This window comes from Cupressus sempervirens, chromosome 4 (genome assembly GCF_028749045.1).
Source record: "Cupressus sempervirens isolate cs-2001-9-10 chromosome 4, ASM2874904v1, whole genome shotgun sequence".
In the NCBI taxonomy this organism is placed as follows: Eukaryota; Viridiplantae; Streptophyta; class Pinopsida; order Cupressales; family Cupressaceae; genus Cupressus; species Cupressus sempervirens.
The window spans coordinates 121,691,081-121,711,439 of NC_143121.1; the positions used below are offsets into that span (position 1 = coordinate 121,691,081).

The 20,359-nt window shown below is 35.9% G+C and overlaps 1 protein-coding gene across 1 annotated transcript; it reads left to right on the plus strand.

The window, feature by feature from the left end:
* The first annotated feature begins 12,371 nt into the window (after window positions 1-12,371).
* On the plus strand, window positions 12,372-19,196 carry LOC149560229 (cathepsin B-like protease 3). The gene is made up of 11 exons (XM_089824556.1): window positions 12,372-12,484; window positions 16,406-16,456; window positions 16,540-16,620; window positions 16,765-16,921; window positions 17,150-17,154; window positions 17,285-17,359; window positions 17,450-17,575; window positions 17,744-17,962; window positions 18,383-18,493; window positions 18,598-18,633; window positions 18,755-19,196. Exons 1-11 carry the CDS (start codon window positions 12,425-12,427, stop codon window positions 18,884-18,886), a joined length of 1,053 nt encoding a protein of 350 aa, XP_089680682.1. The 5' UTR covers window positions 12,372-12,424; the 3' UTR covers window positions 18,887-19,196.
* Window positions 19,197-20,359: the final 1,163 nt, after the last annotated feature.

Here is a 20,359-nt window from a genome sequence, read left to right on the forward strand (position 1 = left end):
ATATTGCGGGTTTTGATAGGTGCTACCCAAGGAGGAAGCAACCAGCAGCGTGGTTGCATATTAGAGGCAAAAATCAAGTTTTTTTCAACTATTAATGATGATGTTTTCTTTCAGCAATAAGTATTGTACAAACATTAGGAGCCATCTGAATAAATGAATTTGACTAGCATTATAATCAGATTTGAGTTATAATTTTAGGTAGATTAGTTTTCAATATTTGTATTTTCTTTTCATCAACTCAAAAACCCAAAAATAGTTTAAAACATTCAAAAACAAACCAAAAACAAACATTACACCCAAGGAAACAAACAGTGATCAGCGTAGAGCCTATTTGGGGTTCTTACATTGGTATCAGAGCCTCATTCCTGCCATCCTAAGGGTTTGGGGAGTCATATGCAACCACTGGAAATTGGACCACACAGGTACCATACTCGTAGGAGAGCTTTGATTGAAAGAGAATAGTTACAGGAAACAGGAAATATGGAAGAGAGGCATGATGGTAGTCCACCTAGAAACAGGAGGAATAATGATGATCAGGATACCAGAGAATTCTTCTGTGCTATGGTTACAGGGCAGCAACAGATGGCACAGGGATTATAGGCACTCACTACTATGGTAGAAAGGATGAACCCACCTATTAGACAAAATGGGGAGCCGGGAGAACAGGGAGATAACAGGAGTGCTACAGGTAATCAGAGACCACAACGGACCCATTCCAGAATAGCTGATAGGCCTACATGCCCTACATTTGTTTCAGAGGAGCCAGAAGAAGCTCCGGTAGAGGAGGCGACAGGAGACCCCATATTCGCAAATGCACTCATGGCTGCAAATGATGAATGGGAATTATTAGCTCCGCAGGTTCGGAAGAGGATGACCTTTGAACGCTTTGTAAATTAGAGGAGAGAGCATTACAGGTCACTCAGACAGGATAGGAGGCCTAGAGGTCAAAATAGTGAGCTGAAGAGGGCTACAAGCAAGCTTACTATGCCTACATTTGATGGGAGTGGTAAGATGACAGCTCAAGCTTGGATTCATAAGCTTGACACATTTTTGGCACTAAGGCCAATGATAGAGAGTGAAGCTATCAAATATGCCACCTTGCATTTGGAGGGAGTATCACATGATTAGTGGTACCATGGTATGGTAACACTTCAGCATAACCAGGTGATAGAATACCAGGACTTCATGGATAGGTTGGTTGAAAGATTTGACAAGAAAGATCCAGAGATTTACTTCTGGGACTTAGCACAGCTGAAACAAACAAGCAACTTGGAGTATTTCATTGGTGAATTTCAGCAGTTGGCAATCATGGTGCCAAACATTTCAGAGCATAGATTGATAGTTATTTTCATTGAGGGCCTATCTGAACCACTGAGAGGTTGGATAAAGGCATTTGATCCTATTTCTTTACAAGAAGCGATGAAAAAGGCAAGAGGTATGGAACATGCAAACCCAACAAACAAATTTCAGTCCAAAGGAGCATCTTCTAGTAAGGATAACAAACCATTTTATAAAAAATCAGAGAGGACTAATTTTAAAAATGATTCTAAAGATAAAACTCCAGCACCTTTTGACCGGGAAACATTAAATGATTTGAGGAAGAAAAAATTATGTTTCTACTATAAGGGACCCTATGATGCAAACCATGATTGTCCTCTTAGGCCAAAGGGAAAAGCTAACAGAGTTATGTGGGCATACTATGAGGAATCAGAATCAAATAATTCATATCAACAGTTTGATATAGAGGAAATACATGGTGAAAAAGAGGAAGACAAGGCTGAAAACTTGTCTAAAATGGAGTCCAAGGATGGGGAAGGAGATGGGCAACTTAGGGAAGCTCGTCTCACTAGTATTAAGCAAGAAGGGTCATTCCAGATGAGAGGAGTACTTGCTAGACAACGAGTCATAACCTTGGTTGATACAGGTGCCACTCATAATTTCATTGATGCTAGGATGGTGGAGAAGCGTGGCATACAAACAGAGGAGTTTGGGGGAATTAGAGTGAGGGTAGTGGATGGCTATGTCCTCAAATGTGATCGTAGGATCATTGGACTCCCATTGAAAGTTAATAATTATGACTTTAAGGCAGATTTTTATGTTGTACCTATGGGAGATACAGATATAGTTCTTGGAATGAGTTGGTTGCACGATATTGGTGAGTTCACTCTTAACCTCAAGGAGATGGAGATGAGGTTTAAAGTGAATGGGAAGACACATATTCTTAAGGCAATCAGGGACAGTGATCTCAGGATGGTCTCTTTTCGGAGAATGGCTAGATTGATTTGACATGATCAGGTAGAGTGGGCAGCAGAGTGCATGTTGATGCCATCACAGGAGGGACATCATAAGATTGAATATCCTCCTGATATTCAGGAGCTTAGAGTTAAACACTCTAAGGTGTTTAGTGACATTCCACCAGGTAGACCACCAGACAGAGGTATTGAGCACATCATTGAGTTAGAGGAGGGGGCTAAGCCCATCATGATTACATCTTACAGGCATCTGAAGAGGTTGAAGGATGAAATTGAGAAAACCATAAAGGAGTTACTTGCTATGGGCCACATTAGACTAAGTAAGTCTCCTTTTCCTTCTTCAGTGGTGTTAGTAAAGAAGAAGGATGAGACATTGAGGATGTGCATTGATTACATAGTGCTTAATAGGAAGATGATTAAAAATAGGTACCCCATTCCCAGGATCGATGAGTTGATATATGAGATTCATGGAGCTTGCTTCTTCTCAAAGATAGATTTGAGATCAGGTTATCACCAGATCAGAGTTAGAGAGTAGGACATCGAGAAGACAACCTTTAGATGTCATTGTGGCCATTTTGAGTTTGTAGTTATGCCATTTGGGCTAACTAATGCGCCTGCTACTTTTCAGGCAACAATGAATAGGGCTTTCCATCCTTAGTTGAGGAGATTTGTACTTGTCTTCTTCGATGATATCTTGGTATAGAGTAGATCTTGGGAGGAGCACTTGGTTCACCTGGACATGGTGTTGGGTATATTGGGCAAAGAATCCTTGTATGCAAAGGAGTCGAAGTGTGATTTGGGCATGACAGAGTTGTTGTACTTGGGTCACATCATCAGTGCAGAGGGTGTGCGCATGGATCCTGAAAAGATTCGTGCCATTGTGGAGTGGCCTTCACTGGTGAACCTTACACAATTGAGGGGCTTTCTAGGACTATGTGGTTTCTACAGGAGGTTTGTGGATGGATATTCCAGGCATGCGGCACCCTTGACAGATTTGATGAGAAAGGGAGCTTTCTTGTGGACTCTTGAGGCACAAGAGTGTTTTGAGAAATTTAAGGGGTTGATGACTTCTTGTCTAGTGTTAGCATTACCAGATTTCAGCATACCTTTTGAGCTACATTGTGATGCTTCCGGAGAGGGCATTGGAGCAGTGCTTATGCAGGAGAAGCACACTATTGCTTATGAGAGCAGGAAATTGAGAGGGCCAGAGCGGAGCTTCAGCATATATGATAAGAAGATGTTAGCCATTATGCATGCTTTGGCCAAATTCAAGCAATATTTGGTAGGTAGAAAATTTTGTATCAAAACCAACCATAATAGCCTAAGATACTTTTTGGGGCAGCAAGATCTCAATGATAGGCAGAAAAAGTGGGTGAGCAAGTTACAGTCCTATTACTTTGACATTACATATTTTAAGGGGACACAGAATGTAGTTGCTGATGCCTTATCACGTAGGCCCCATTTGAGCTTATTGACAGACATATCGGAGGATTGGAGACACTTGATCCTTGTAGAGTATGCAAAGGACACTTGGGCAGCTGGGTTCATAGATGGGACTATTCAGGACAGCAGATACACCCTTGTGAATGAGCTCATCATTTACAAAGGACAAATATTTTTGGTCCCAGGATTAGTAGTGAGGAGGGTGGTTTTGAAATCTTTTCATGATTCACCTATGGCAGGACATCCTGGTTTCTACAAGACATACCGACAGATTAGAGAGCAATTCACATGGAAAGGGCTCAAAGCAGAGGTACTTCAGTATGTTAGGGAGTGTCCCACTTGCCAGCAAAATAAGCAAGAACACTCCTATCCAGTCGGTTTACTTCAGCCACTTCCGATTCCTGATAGGAAGTGGGAGTGTTTGTCTATGGACTTCATCACAGGACTTCCTAGAGCCCAAGGCAGGGACTGCATATATGTGGTTGTGGATCACCTTACGAAGTTTGCACACTTCTTTCCGATCATTGCTACACAGGTGGTAGAGTTGTTCTTCAAAGAGATATTTAGATTACATGGCTTACCTCAGAGCATTGTAAGTGACAGAGACAACAGGTTTATGAGTCACTTTTGGTAGGAGCTATTCAGGTTGTGTGCGACAGAGCTCACTCCGAGTACTAGCTACCACCCTCAGATAGATGGTCAAACAGAGATAGTAAACAAATAGGTGGAGGGATATCTCAGAAATTATATAGCAGGGCAATAGAGGGCATGGGTAAAGTGGATTTATCTCTGTGAGTATTGCTACAATACCACTTTTCACATGTCTATTCAGATGTCACCCTTTATGGCCCTGTATGGGTATGAGGCACCCAATTTTATGGATCTGCTTTTGAGTGATAGTAGAGTGCCTAGTGAAAGTGATTTGTTACAGGAGAGTCAAGACCTTGTTAAGACTCTCAAGGATAATCTAACTAAGGCACAAAATCAACAGAAGCAGTATGCAGATCAGAAGAGGACTGAGCGGACTTTTGAGGTTGGAGACATGGTGTATCTTATGTTGCAGCCTTACCGTCAATCCACTCTTAAGAAGAGTGGTGCTGAGAAACTCAAGCCACGATACTATGGTCCATTTAGGATTATCAAGAAAGTGGGAGAGGTGGCTTATGAGTTAGACTTGCCGGCAAAGAGCAAGGTGCACAATGTTTTTCATGTGTCACGCCTCAAGAAGGTGCTAGGGCATCATATTGTGCCTTCTATAGTACTACCACCCCTAGATGATGAGGGAAAACTTGTTTTGATACCAGAGGCTATCATTGATTTTAGAGAGAGGAACTTGAGGAGACGTACCATCCGGGAATATTTGGTGAAGTGGAAGGATTTGCCGGTAGAGGATGCTACTTGGGAGAGTGAGGAGATTTTACAACATCCAGAGTTGAGATTGCTTGAGGACAAGCAATTTTAGGGAGGGCGGACTGTGATGTCCCCTTCTAGCTAGAGACATCACTTTAGCTAGTGATTAGCCTATCAGAGACCCTCGTAGGCTAATAAGATTGGATAGAGGGTCACCTTGGTGTGGAGATCTTCCAAGGACCAGAGCAGAGTACTCTTCTGGGTTGCCAGAGTTTGTTTATTATGAGTTTTGCTTTGAGTTTGGCTTGGTCAGGCTATTTTTAGCAGTTTTGGAGTTATAAAGATAGACCCCTACTATTTTTAGAAAAGGGGTATGGTCATATGCAGTTTTATCATGTTAGCTCCCAGTCCAAACGACATTCAAAAATGTTGAGTAATAATGGAGATATTAATGTTTATTCAGTTAAAATAAACATTATTGGTTTTGAGCCTATATTGTTAAGTTATAATATATAACTTAAGTGAGGGTCATGATATCATAAAAGGGGCCATTGTTTCAATTAATTGTGGGTCCAAGCTTATGGAAAAATTAAAAGGGATTTTCTAAGTTTTAATGTAATAACATTTTTTATGTTATTATTATATCTTTTATCCCACATTGAGCGTGGAGACTCATTCTGGAGTTGGGGAGTCCTTATAAACAAACCTTGTCTTCCTTCAAGAGCAGGTTATGAGAATTGCTTAAAAACTTTGCCTTGTGAAATTTCTTGAAATTGTGGCAACAAGGGTTTCTACAAGTTTGAGAAGAATTCAGACTGTGGAGAACGTAGTATCTTCAGAGTTGATGCAATTTGAGGGTGTGAAATATCACTTGAATTTTGCCAGTGAGTTGACTTCATTCTGGAGTCAATGTTGTGTTTAGTAGGAAAGAATTGGATGAATCTGTTACAGGTTGGAAGGGGTTATAACAGTAGCTACAGTGTCGTGAATAGTGCACTACAGTGTTGTGAACAGTACAACGCTACAGTGAATTAAAAATCAGAGATTTAATATTGCAGTTTTTGATAGGCGTTGCCCAAGGAGGAAGCAACCAGTAGTGTGGTTGCGTATTGGAGACAAAAAATAGATTTTTTTCAACTATTAATGATGATGTTTTCTTTCAGCAATAAGTATTGTACAAACATTAGGAGCCATCTGAATAAATGAATTTGACTAGCATTATAATCAGATTTGAGTTATAATTTTAGGTAGATTAGTTTTCAATATTTCTATTTTCTTTTTATCAACTCAAAAATCCAAAAACAGTTTAAAACATTCAAAAACAAACCAAAAACAAACATTACACCTAGGGAAACAAACAGTGATCAACGTAGAGCCAATTTGGGGTTCTTACAATGAACTACCCTGTTCATTCTATAAGTCTGAACTCCCACTTTGTCTTGCTCTAGTATTGCAGAAATTATAAAGCCCTTGTCACATGCTCAAACATAAATGCTTAAGATCTCTATAGGATGGCAGAACTTATAGCTCTGATACCACTGTAATGGGCACCTTGGAAATGCCCAAGAACTAAACCAATTGCTGAAAGAGATTGTGATGTTTGTGCATAGATTTAAACCAAATAACATGAACATAAACAAAGGAATTCATGCAAACGAAAAATTGGACTACTGCTCAAATAATATTATTTCTCAAACTGATAAAATCAAATACATAGGAATGAATTCCAAAGGCTAAACCCCAAGGGAATAACGTCTAAAATGTCAGAAAAAAGGATGAACATCCTCTAATGCCAAGAACAAAACTCTACATCCAAGTTCCTATGAAATGCAATTCACCATCATCCAATGCTAAACAATGAAGCTCCCACCTCTATTTATACTTTTCCTACACCCTTCTAGAACCTACACCCTTCTAGAAGGAAATCAAATATTAATTAATTGCAAGTACTAGAAGCTTCCCCCTTCCAATAATTAATGCACTCTCTAGAAACTCCTCCCTTGCAATACAATAATTAATTGTGTTTTTAGAAAATTAAATTACTAGAGGCTTCCCCCTTTCCAATAATTAATACACACTCTAGAAGCTTCTCCCTTGTAATACAATAATTAATTAAATTAATTAAATATAAAGTCACATTTTAATTTTAATTTATTTAATGACTTTATAGGAAATTAATTTCCTCTTATGCTCCACTTAGCCTTTGGAAAACGTGAAGGCTAAGAACTCCACTTAGTTGCTAAAAAGATGGGGACATTTTAGTTAATTAAAGTTAAATGTGATTCATTGTTATGGGACCCTTAAGAGTTGTAACATGTTTATGTGTTGTTGATGTATGACTTTTTATTAATGCTTTCACTATATTATTCTATTGTTGTTATGTTATTATCTTTAAAAAAAAATGTTTGACAAACTTAGTGAAACTTTAGGTTAATTTCTTTTGGGTTCCCTGGCGAGGCGTTACAATATATGTATATAGATATACATAAAAAAATCGAAGAAGTCTTTTAGCAACTTATAAAATAATTATATTTTATTAATAATATATTACCATAATCATAATAAATGTCTCAATCAATAAAAACAAAAACTATAGATATATTTAAAAAAATTTACTTTATAAATACATAAAAAATAAATCAAAGCAAAATTATTAGTGACATAAAATAATTAATTTTTTATTAACGAAATAGTAATTGAATCATTTACCAATTGTCATATTATCTTTGTTAAAGCTCTTGCATAGTTGATTTTATTGATAGTCTCCATCTCTTATATTTGTGTCGTAAACTTGATTCTTAGTCAAACTAATACACATCCTACCTTGTCCTCACAAAATAATTTTCTAAATTTGATGAACAACTCCTTGACTTAGAGCTAAAATATTGCACAAATATATTAATATTGTTTTTGAAATCAAAAGCATCCAAGATAGGGTGGCTAGCCCAAACATAACAACAAGAGGTAGAGCATCTGTCAGCAGATCAACAATGGGGGAATTATCAACACATCAACACCTTCTTTAACATTAAAAAACATTAAGGTAAAAAGCATAGCCAACCTATAAAGTAAGCAAGTAACAAACAACAAAACCAAAAAGTAGTAGAGTTCAACAATCTTCTACAAGTTATTAGAAAACTACTACTACTAAGAGTCACCATAACTTTATCATATAAAAAAAGTTTTTACAAGCCACACATGGCAATAAGACCAACTTAACAAAATAGAAAATAACACAACCTAAGGGAAAACCCTCATTTCCTTTTATCTCTTGGGGATAATGGCTTTGACAACAACATCTGCATCCAATCATTAGCTAGGAACTTGTAGAGACGTTTGTAGCTTCCCTCATCTCCATCGTCCATGCCTTTCTCTTTCTCATGTTGGAGGAGTTAAAGAGTGGTAGCAATAGAGTGCATCACCTTAATTGAAAACTCAACAAGGGTGGTGAGACTCTCGTCTAGCTTAGAGACCATGCCACTCATCCTGTCAATGCCCTTTCTTAGGCCCTTTAAATCTCTAGCCAATAGTCCACAATCCTAGCATTAAATAGTGTCCTTGATATAGAAGCATCCTCGGTGCAAAGGCAATCTTGGATCACCCAAAAATATTTTTGATTTGTCTTTCAATAAGGTTTATCTCAGTGCAGAGTTACTATTTTTAGAGGCTTACTATTTTTAGTGAAGTTGGTCATGTAAGCTCGAAATGTTTTGATTTCATACCTATAGGTTCATTTTGGATGTACCAGTCAATCAATAAAATCTTATTGCAATGTCATGTCTATTATGAAGTTATTACAAAAAATTAGTATTGGTAGCAGGGTATAACAACTTTAAAGTCAATTTTGAAGGATTTAGAGGCTCCAACAAGGGGTCAAACCCCATTTTATTAGAGCTTTTCTAGTTAGGTATCAAGTCATGGTATTTCCAAAATAACAAGTGGTGATGAGTTATGGTCTTTAGAAGTCGAGCCACCTGAAATGGGTAAAAATGAAATTTCTTCAAAATGTATTTTGAGTTTCCAAAAGTCATTGGGGCATACTCTAATGTAATAAAATATAATATGAATAATAATAATAATGTAGGGTTTGTCAACCTCAAGATTTAGGGTTAAATATCTAGAAACTTCTTGGACAGTTAAAATTGTTTATATAAAGATGAATTGTAGGATTGTCTAGAACAGTTCTAGGGATGTTAGTGGTGGCTTTGGCTTATAGAATAATGCAAGGAAAACATGCCTGTGTCTTTGCTTGTCTTATTACTAAAGTTTTTAATTCCATACTTTTGGAGGTAATAAGAAGCCAACTTTCTCTTCTTGCAACTTCTTGTTATTTCTTTATTTATGTTATGTGTTTGTGTTACTAAGGGGAGTACCCTTCATCAAGTAGTATTAGAGAATCCCTTCATCAAGTGGTATTATAGCATCCTTTAGGCATATCCTAAACAAACACGGGTTAGAGGGATTATCAAGGATTTTCTTGCCTTTGATAGTGGGGTTACTCAAAGAGGAGGTGGAGGTATCTTTAGCCACTTGAGCAAGGGGGGAAGTAGCAATCATGGGGGAGATGTCCATAAAGTTTTCAGTATCCAATTGATAGTTAGATTCCATTTTGAAGTTGATTGAGACATGGGTCATCTCCTTACTGCCAACAATGGCATCAACCACTAGGATGGTTTTACCATTGATTTTGACAAATCATCTTCCTCTTGAACAAAATTTTTCCTAAACACCTTCTTTTTTTGCCTTGAATTACTCCCCTTCCTCATCTCACTCTCTTTCAAAATCTCACTCTATTATATCTTTTCTTAAAAGGTTTTTAATTTGTTTTTCATATAAATATTTTAATTTTTCTTCTATATTCTAATTTTCTCTATTATTATATAATCATCCCATTTACTATTATATCTTTTCTTAAAATGTTTTAAATTTGTTTTCCATTTGAATTTAAAAGCAATTTCATTTAACTAAAAGCATATAAATATTTTAATTTTTCTTCTATATTTTAATTTTCTCTAAATTATCCTTCTTTCAATGTTTTCAAAAATGAAATATCAAATCCCTCATTCTTCCTTTCTTAGATGAAAGAGAATAATATCTCAATCTCACTCATCAATCTGATACATCCAAGGCAAGCCTTCATCAATCCCCTAAAATCTTTTCTCCAGTGTCTTAAGGCGAGTGAAAGACTAAACAATTGTACCCAATCTGATTTGATTTACCCACATTTTCTACATTTTAATTTTCTCTATTTTTATATAAATATTTTAATTTTTCTACATTTTGATTTTCTTTATTTTCATATAAATATTTTAATTTTTCTACATTTTAATTTTCTCTATTTTTATATAATCATCCCATTTACTATTATATCTTTTCTTAAAATGCTTTTAATTTGTTCTCCGTTTGAATTTAAAAGCAATTTCATTTAACTAAAAGCATATAAATATTTTAATTTTTCTTCTATATTTTAATTTTCTCTAAATCATCCTTCTTTCAATGCTTTTTAAAATGAAATATCAAATCCCTCATTCTTTCTTTCTTAGATGAAAGAGAATAATATCTCAATCTCACTCATCAATCTGCTACGTCCAAGGCAAGTCTTCATCAATCCCCTCAAATCTTTTCTCCAATGTCTCAAGGCGAGTGAAAGACTAAACAATGTCTTTGCTTGTCTTATTTCTAAATTTTTTTATTCCATACTTTTGGAGATAATAAGAAGCCAACTTTCTCTTCTTGCAACTTCTTGTTATTTCTCTATTTATGTTATGTGTTTGTGTTACTAAGGGGAGTACCCTTCATCAAGTGGTATTAGAGAATCCCTTCATCAAGTGGTATTAGAGCATCCTTTAGGCATATCCTAAACAAACATGGGTTAGAGGGATTATCAAGGATTTTCTTGCCTTTGATAGCGGGGTTACTCAAAGAGGAGGTGGAGGTATCTTTAGCCACTTGAGCAAGGGGGAAGTAGCAATCATGGGGGAGGTGTCCATAAAGTTTTCAGTATCCAATTGATAGTTAGATTCCATTTTGAAGTTGATTGAGACATGTGTCATCTCCTTACTACCAACAATGGCATCAACCACTGGAATGGTTTTACCATTGATTTTGACAAATCATCTTCCTCCTGAACAAAATTTTTCCTAAACACCTCCTTTTTTTTGCCTCGAGTTACTCCCCTTCCTCATCTCACTCTCTTTGAAAATCTCATTCTATTATATCTTTTCTTAAAAGGTTTTTAATTTGTTTTTCATATAAATATTTTAATTTTTCTTCTATATTTTAATTTTCTCTATTTTTATATAATCATCCCATTTACTATTAGATCTTTTCTTAAAATGTTTTTAATTTAAATTTAAAAGCAATTTCATTTACTTATTTTTGATAGATAAACAACTAAAGCCTAGGTTATTTATTATTATTAAAATTAATTATTATTATGTGTTAATCACGAATAGATTTGAACCCAAGACCTCTCCAATGAGAGGCTTGCAATTTACCAATGTGTTGTAGGCTCTTGCCTTAAAAGCAATTTCATTTAACTAAAAGCATATAAATATTTTAATTTTTCTTCTATAATTTAATTTTCTCTATTTCTATGTAATCATCCTTCTTTCAATGTTTTTAAAAATGAAATATCAACTCCTCCTTTCAATGTTTTTAAAAATGAAATATCAAATCCCTCATTCTTTCTTTCTTCGATGAAAGAGAATAATATCTCCATCTCAATCTCATCAATCTGATACGTCCAAGGCAAGTCTTCATCAATCCCCTCAATATCTTTTCTCCAATGTCTCAAGGCGAGTGAAAGACTACACAATTGTACGCGATCTGATTTGATTTACCCGCATTAATATCTTCCATTCAAAGCCAAATTTGTCTTTCACTCATAAAAGCATACATAAACACATCATCATTGAAGAAAAAGAAAGCAGAATTTGAGTTGCACATTCCAAAGAAAACACCTTAAAATAAATAAATTAAAAACACCACATTCCAACAATAAGTGACCTTCCTCGTATTGATTTAAGCCACCGCTACGTAGGCTATAGCCCATTAAACTAAAACACAACAAATTTCACGTCCACACATTAAAAGTCACACATCATTCTCTCTAGTCAAATGTGCAGTTAGATAAGACGGCATTAAAAGAGTCTGTTGGGATACTTCTCATTCTGTCACTTGACGTAAAAAAGATTCCTAACTTCCCTGACGTCGTATCTAAGCAAAATTCATGGGTTTGAGGAACTCGCCACGTGTACGTTGCTCACCGGGCGAACCGGTTGCTCAATCTTTTGCATAAGAGCACATGGGGTCTGACAAAACAGTGAAACAATACACAGAAGCAGAGAAGGGAAGGGAAAGTATCGCAGGAGACAGCAATGGCATCGGGATTCATTTTGGCTCTTACGATCTTTGCGGCCTTGGCTGCCTCTCTTCAGGTTTGCAGGAAATGTTTTTGTTGGTTTCCTTTTTTAGTCTTAGATGAGTCATTTTGTTTTTGGGGTTTGAATTTGTTACTTCATAGGAAAATTTAATTGTTTTTAGGGGGAATTGATTGTCAGCTTAGCTTTTCTGAAGCTTAGGAGATCTGAGATTGTGAGGATCCAGGGTATTTTAAGCCAACAGAAGAATTCTGGTTTGATGTCTTTGATTGGTTGTGTTATTTATTTATTGAATTGATGAATGCTCGGCACTGCTTAGTTGCTTGGCATCAAGATCGAAATTCCCAGGTATACAGCTGAAAAAACTGTATCGGAAATGGAAATCATTAAAGGAGTGATATGAGACATGTAAAATTTTTTTATCGACGACCAAAGTGGATCTGTTGTACCGATTGTGACCAAAAGACCGGATTTTATCTGCATATATGTTGTCGGAGGAGCTTAGTCCTTTCCGTTAGTCTCTTCACCTTTTTTTGTTTTGTTTTTGACAATATCGAAGGTGAACACGCTTAAACAAAAGCTTGTTCGTATTATTTTCGAAAATTTGATACAGTTTTTAAAGATTGACGAGATGACCACAAATATCAGCCTTCCTCTTTGATATATTTAATTGGAGCCGATTTGCCATTGATTCATTTGCCTAATTTCCCTTTAATTAGTTTCCGCAATTTGTTATCATGGCGCAGGGATATCAACGTGAAATAATGTTCTGCTGAATATTTTTCTGATTTTGTTTAATGTCTAATGTTGGATGCCTAGGATACAACCTATATTTATTGATTTATTTATTTCTGCAATAAATCTGAGGTTTTGAATAAGCTCAGTCTGTTCAGGAAATTTTCTTCCTATGCTTTATGACGATTTGTCTTTTTTAAATAGAAAAAGGATCACAAACTTTATTTTTCCTGTAACATATTCTGTTAAAGTGAGACTGAATTTCCCTTTTGCAGGTTATTATTTATAACTTCAAAGAGTGATCTTGCCCAATATAATGTCTTTGCAAAGAAATGTTGGCATTAAACGCTCTTTGATTTTATTTCATTTTACTTTTAATGGATGGCAACTTACAATTGAATATTTCTTCTTTTGTCTGCAAGAATTTTTGGATAAGTAGTCTTATAAAATTGAGATTCTCGCCTCCGTTTTTTTTTTCGCATTTTTACGTTCACTGCCCATAACCTTGAGTATATTCATCTTATCATCTGTGAAGGCTTGAGCAGATAGGAATTTTCTTTTTGACTTCTCAGATAAGTAGTCTAATATTCTATAATATTTATTTTGAGATTCTTGTTCAGTTTTGCCTTTGGCTGCCTATGACCTTGAGGATATTTTGATATATATTTATGTTATTTGGACTTTCTCTTCGACTTCTTTTCTGTGGCTTTTGTTTTCAATCAGGATATCACGAACCATTTCTCTTGGGGTGCAAAAGTGGGCAAAATAGTGCCCCCCAACTATTCTCAAGGGCTTAGGACCCCTGCTCTAATGGCTGTTCGGATAATTTTAGCGTTTTAACTATCCCTCAACGTTAGCGAGCAAGTTTTGGTGGGTCACTTTTAGAGCTTTGGCTATATAGGGGCTATAATGCACTTCATTACATAATTTATGTATATTAATTAAATTGATAAAATTTAAAATTTACCCATTTAAAATTTAATTAATAATAAAAACAATTTGTCTAATTGGCTCTGCATAGAGATTTCCCACTTTCACAGTCATACGACCCAGACGAATGATGGATGTTAGGCAGGGGAGGGTCTATCAGGGTCCCTGTGCTGTAATTCCTGATTCTTTTCTTTGTTACATGCATTTAGTGAATATGCTTATGCTTCACTATATCTAACCTGAAACAGAAGTTATAGCTCTCATCGAGGGAAACGGCTTCTTTTTACAGGCTTGATTCTCTGATTCTCTGATTTGCTTATTCAGCTTCTTTTGTTTTTTATTTGTCATGCTTGGTGCAACTCGGCTTTTTTTTTCAATTCGGCTTACTTGTTTTAATTTCTATCATTTCTTTAATATTTTCACACTAAACAACCTCTGCTAATTAAAACTACAAGTTGACAGTTTAACTATACTTAAACATAAGTTATAGCTACCGTCGAGGGAAACAGATCTTTTTCCAGACTTGATCTTTGATTCGCTTATTCAGCTTCTTGTAATTTTTTGTCATGCTTTTTAGTATTTGACAACTCGGTTTTCTTTTTCTTTTTCAATTAGCGTAACAGCCTAACTTGTTTTAATATCAAGGATTTCTTTAATATTTTCACACCAAATAACCTCTGCTAATTAAAACTAAAAGTAGACAGTTTCTAAAGTTGATGTTTTTGCTCAAACTTATGAATCCTCAATGTGATAAGGGATTATATGGAAGAAAGGAATGACGTGTATTCCCATATGCCGTGGCTATATTTCAAAATTTCTCTCATCTTTTTAAGAAAGTTGTACTTAATATAATGGTGGAAAGAGCAAATAGTCAAGCAGATGTTTTCTAGCCATATTAAAACCGGTTTGAACCTAACATAATGAAGAAGCACCAATTGCCAATCATAATAGGGATAAGAAGAGGTCACTGGATAAGAATAGTACAAGCATAATTGAAAACAGAATTTTCACTCAGCCATGGCTAATGTCAGAGGAAGGGAGTAAAGCGCAAGTGGAGGTTCAAAGTAGTAATAAGCGGAGGTCATTGATTTCAGGCAAATATAACGAAGAATACAAGCATAATAAAGAAAACAATTTTCACTCAGCCATGGCTTATGTCAGAGGAAGGCAGTAAAGTGGAAGCGGAAGCTCAAAGTAGTAAAATGATTTGCAACCTGATGGGTTCAGGAGAAGTGAAAACAGTCAGTAAAGAGTATCATTATGGGACAAAGAAAGTAAAATATTGCATATCCAGATTTCCCAAAACATTCACCAGATAATTAGTATATTGGTTTATAATTCCACAATGCCTTTCTACAGTGCTGAATTCCAATACGCCTGTTTGTTTCTCTCTGTAGTTTTCTGCTCTAAGATCTGTTCCACAATGCCTTCCTACATCAAGTGCTGAATTCCTATACGCCTGTTTGTTTCTCTCTGTAGTTTTCTGCTTTAAGATCTGTTGAGATTGTTATTAGATTTGCGTGCATTTGGTCTGATCTTTAAGGGCCATCCGAGCTTCTTTAACTTTATTTGGATGCCTGTTTGTTTCGAGCTTCTTTAAATCTATTTGGATGCCTGTTTGTTTCTCTCGATAGTTTGCAGCTGCACCAATAAATCTATTTTTTTATATTGGTGTAACAATGCCTTCCTACATCAAGACATCAAGTGCTGAATTTCTATACACATGTTTGTTTCTCTCTATAGTTTGCACTGAGAAATCTACATTTTTTCTGCTCTAGGATCTGCTGAGATTGTTATTGCATTTGCTTGCATTTGTTCTGATCTTTAAGGGCTATCCAAGCTTCTTTAACTTTATTTGGAAGCTTGTTCGTTTCTGTGTATAGTTTGCACCGATAAATATTCTTTTTTATGCTCCAGGATCTGTTGAGATTGTTATTGCAGTTTGCTTGCTTTTTGTCTGATCTTTAAAGCCTACCTGAGCTTCTTTAACTTATTTGGATGTGTCCGACATGGTTTTCCTCTGGTAGATTCAATTTGAATTTTCAATGTATTTTCTTTCCTGATCTGTGTCCAAATGCATAGTTAGTGGCATGTAGCAGTATGTCTATGCTAAGATTGAGATGTTTGTAGCAGTATGTTGGAGTGTCCGATATGGTTTTCCTCTGGTAGATTCAATTCGGATTTCTAATGTATTTTCTTTCCTGATCCGAGTCCAAATGCATAGTTAGTGACATGTAGCAGTATGTCTATGCTAAGATTGAGATTTTTGTAGCAGTATGTCTATGCTAAGATTGAGATGTTTTATAATTGCAGGCATCTAGGTTCGAGTACATTACTGCAACGAGCCAAAATAAAATTCTACAGGTTTTGTTCTCCCATTTCTTTTAATATGATTTCCCTTTAACCTTTTATCAAGGATTTTATACTAAAGTCTTCTTAATATGCAGGAACCCATAGTGGAATATATCAACAGGCATCCAAATGCTGGATGGAAAGCTGACATGAATTCACGTTTTTCGAATTACACTGTAAGGACACTTCCTTTTCTACATTAGGTATATTCAAACCTATTTGTTCCTATTTAGGTATATTCAAACCTATTTGTTCCTATTTGTAAAGTTGTGCTTATCATTTCTATTAATTAACCTGAACTCTCCTGTTGGAATTAAAAGGTGGGACAATTTAAGCATCTTCTTGGAGTACTCCCCACTCCAAAGAATGAAATTGAAAATTTCCCTGTGAGATCTTATCCAAAGGGCCTCAACTTACCAAAGCAATTTGATGCGCGGAAGGCTTGGCCGCAGTGCAGCTCTGTGAAAGCCATTTTAGGTCAGCATATTTATGCCTGGCTCTCTCCTTGTCTAACTTGGAATTTTTCTTTCCCAAAACAAATGCTCGTTTTAAGAATTGTTCTTTTTGTGAAAAATCATGGCTTTTTATAAGAAACTACATAATTAGCTTTATATATGTACAATGTAGACAATATTGAATTCTGACTCATTTTTAACTGCCCCATGGATTCTGTCAATTTACACGCATTACGCTTGATGTAAGCAGATCAGGTAATTTCTGATAGCATGATACTTTTTTTTGATGGACAATGAATTTTTTATATTTTGATAATTTAACTCAGAGAATAAAGACTAGAAGTTATGTAAGGGTTTTGAATTTCAAATTCGTTTGGATGAGCAGGGACACTGTGGTTCTTGCTGGGCATTTGGGGCAGCAGAGGCACTCTCTGATCGCTTCTGTATTCACTTCAATGTGGTAAGCTTCAGTAAAAGCTTAGATGTTTAATTTATGTGTGGGTTATCTAGCTCTCTGGGGTTTATCTGATCATGATCTTTCTCTTTGCAGAACGTTACCCTTTCAGAAAATGATCTAGTAGCATGCTGTGGGTTCCAGTGTGGTGATGGTTGTGACGGTGGCTGGCCATTAAATGCATGGCGATACTTTATCAGCAGCGGAGTTGTAACTGCTGAGGTATAAGGATACTCATTTATGATTACCTTCAATTTAACCAATAGTTGTCCAGTATGAACCCTGCAAGAAAGATGAATTTAACTTATGAAAATGTCAGAGCTACAGGGAATTTGTTATAGGAAATGTGTTTTTCCTTGAGCAACTGTCATTTGATTGTCCTTTTTGCAGTGTGATCCCTACTTTGATGAAGCTGGTTGCCAACACCCAGGCTGTGAGCCTTTATATCCCACCCCTCAATGTCAGAAGCAGTGCAAAGATCAAAATCAAAACTGGCTTGACTCCAAACGCTTCAGTGCAACTGCATACAGAATCTCTTCCAAACCTTATGATATCATGACGGAGGTTTTTACAAATGGACCAGTAGAGGTTTCCTTCTCTGTCTTTGAGGTAAGAAATTGATATTCAAATCATTGACTTACCATTTGGCCTGTTTTTCAGAGCTTCTATATGTATGTAGGAAATGCTAAAATTGTCAATGAAAACATTCAAAAAAACAGAATATGCAGCAAGTCAAACTGATCGAAGAAGCTTGTGATATTGAATATTTGAGTAAGCAGTAGTTATTTAACACACTACTGATCAATCTTTGATATGTTGATTAAAGGTTTTAATTCATTTAAATAATGCATGGTACAGACAAGTAGGATCCTATAGCTGTCAAAAAAGTTCTTAATGCAGTATGTATTTTGTTGTAAGTGGGAAGCTCTCATGACATTAATCCCTGAATGTTAGGCCATAGATTTTGTTTCAGTGCTCATATATTGTCTAATTGGCCCAAATCTAAAAGGGTGGGTGTTTGCACCCCAGGATTTTGCTCATTACAAATCTGGAGTTTACAAGTACATCAAGGGTGATTACTTGGGAGGACATGCTGTAAAGCTGATGGGCTGGGGAACCGAGGATGGAGTTGATTACTGGGTAAGAAATTTTACTCGAAAATACGAAATTTTTTTAAACGAAAAAAATTAGTGCACTTGTTTAAAAATAAACTTATGACTATATTTGAACTTTCAACTGTACAGCTTATTGCAAATTCATGGAATAGGTCCTGGGGTGAGGTATGTTTCTAAAGTTTCATCCAGATCTATAAGTACGATCCATTCAAGAGATATCTCTCTTTAGACAACAATGTTCAGATATGTCTGTAATCTAATTATGGATGATTACTTATTTTGACAGGATGGTTACTTCAAAATTGCAAGAGGCACTAATGAATGTGGCATAGAAGAAGATGTAGTGGCAGGGATGCCTTCAACTAAGAACCTAGTGGTGGATTCTGCTGTTGCAGCTGAGCAACGTGCATCTTGGTAACTTTGCACATTGTGCTGTCAATGTCGTGCTGCAACACAAGTTGGCTTGTGGTGATGTTCTGTCATTGACGTTAACAAAATGATTTACTTGAAGATAATTTAAGTGCTTAGAAGTTTTTGCTCTAATTGAAAATCTGATGAGCACAAATATGAATATATGCTCCAAACTTATATGTAAATATGCTTGTTGTATTTGGTATTGGACGGAGGTTATTTAAGATATAAAGGATTATGAAGATGAGTTTTAAAAATATGAAAATAATGTAAATATAATTATTATCAAACAGAATGGTAAGATTCATCAATTTCAATATGGGGTTTATGGACATTTATGGATACATTTTAAAGTTTTTTTGCAAATGATTTATAATTGTGTAATTGACCAGAATTGGTTTCACTTTCAGTGGTTGTACGTGAGGTCTTCACAGTCCATTAGATAAAATAAGTATTTGTGGAAGAAACTGTGCACTTAGTTTTCATCACTGTTTGTGTTATCAGAATGAAGATGGATCACAGAATGTTGATCTATATCAAAATAAAGAGCAAATGGTAATAGGATTGAAGGAATAGTTCACTTCTTTAGGTGGGCATGAGTGGGCATGAGAGCCACATTTTAATGTTAGATTGAACAACTACCAATTAAGCATGGTCATAACTCAAGCAGCTGCTTCATAGAACTAAATATTGATTCAAAACAACTGATTTCTTGCCAAGATTTTATTTAGATAGTGAAGCTAGTGAGCATCACAGAGACAAGGACACAACACAAAAGTACAATCCAACACCATAGCAAAAAAGCAAAAGCATAAAAATGAAGCATGTAGATGTTTAAGAAGATCAGGTCACCAGCTTTGATGGAACAATCCACAGGAGACTTTGACTCCAAAGAAATCTGCTTTTAATTTAGAATTAACCAGATTCAGGAATAAAAATATGGGGCTGAAATGATTTCAGCAGTCTGACAAGATGTTTATGAGAAAATGTAAGACAACACCCACTAAAGAGATTTTCCATGGTGCTATGTGGTTACATTATCATGTAATTGTGGTCACCAATGAATTGCACTTCATTGCAGGAAGCAATCATTGCAGCCATGAATGGAAGTATTGACACTCTCGTCCTGATAGCTTGAATGAAAGTATAGACACGCGCACACTCTCATCCTGATGATCCAGGTAGTGTGACCAAACAATTAAATCCAGAAACATCATATTAATAGTGGTTAAACAATCAATTCCAGAACCATCATATTGATAGTGGTTATACCTTTTTCATACAGAGCAAGAGTGTGTATAAAGTTAGATGTGTAGATTGACGAGAAGATTTTCAATCATCTTTCTTAGCTGTTTCTCAAAAGCAGCCTAAAATAACATGCTTCTGAGGAGTGCTTTCATAGTACTAACGTAATGGCCTAAATTGATATGTCTGATCGACTTGACAGCTCTCAACAACAATGCATGTAATTTATGACTCT

What these genes read in the sequence shown, in the direction of transcription:
- LOC149560229 (XM_089824556.1), top strand. Translation starts at nt 12,425, where the DNA reads ATGGCATCGGGATTCATTTTGGCTCTTACGATCTTTGCGGCCTTGGCT. An exon ending in GCGGAGTTGTAACTGCTGAG is followed by an intron (nt 17,576 to 17,743) that starts GTATAAGGATAC and finishes TCCTTTTTGCAG; the next exon opens with TGTGATCCCTACTTTGATGA. An exon ending in TTTCCTTCTCTGTCTTTGAG is followed by an intron (nt 17,963 to 18,382) that starts GTAAGAAATTGA and finishes TTTGCACCCCAG; the next exon opens with GATTTTGCTCATTACAAATC.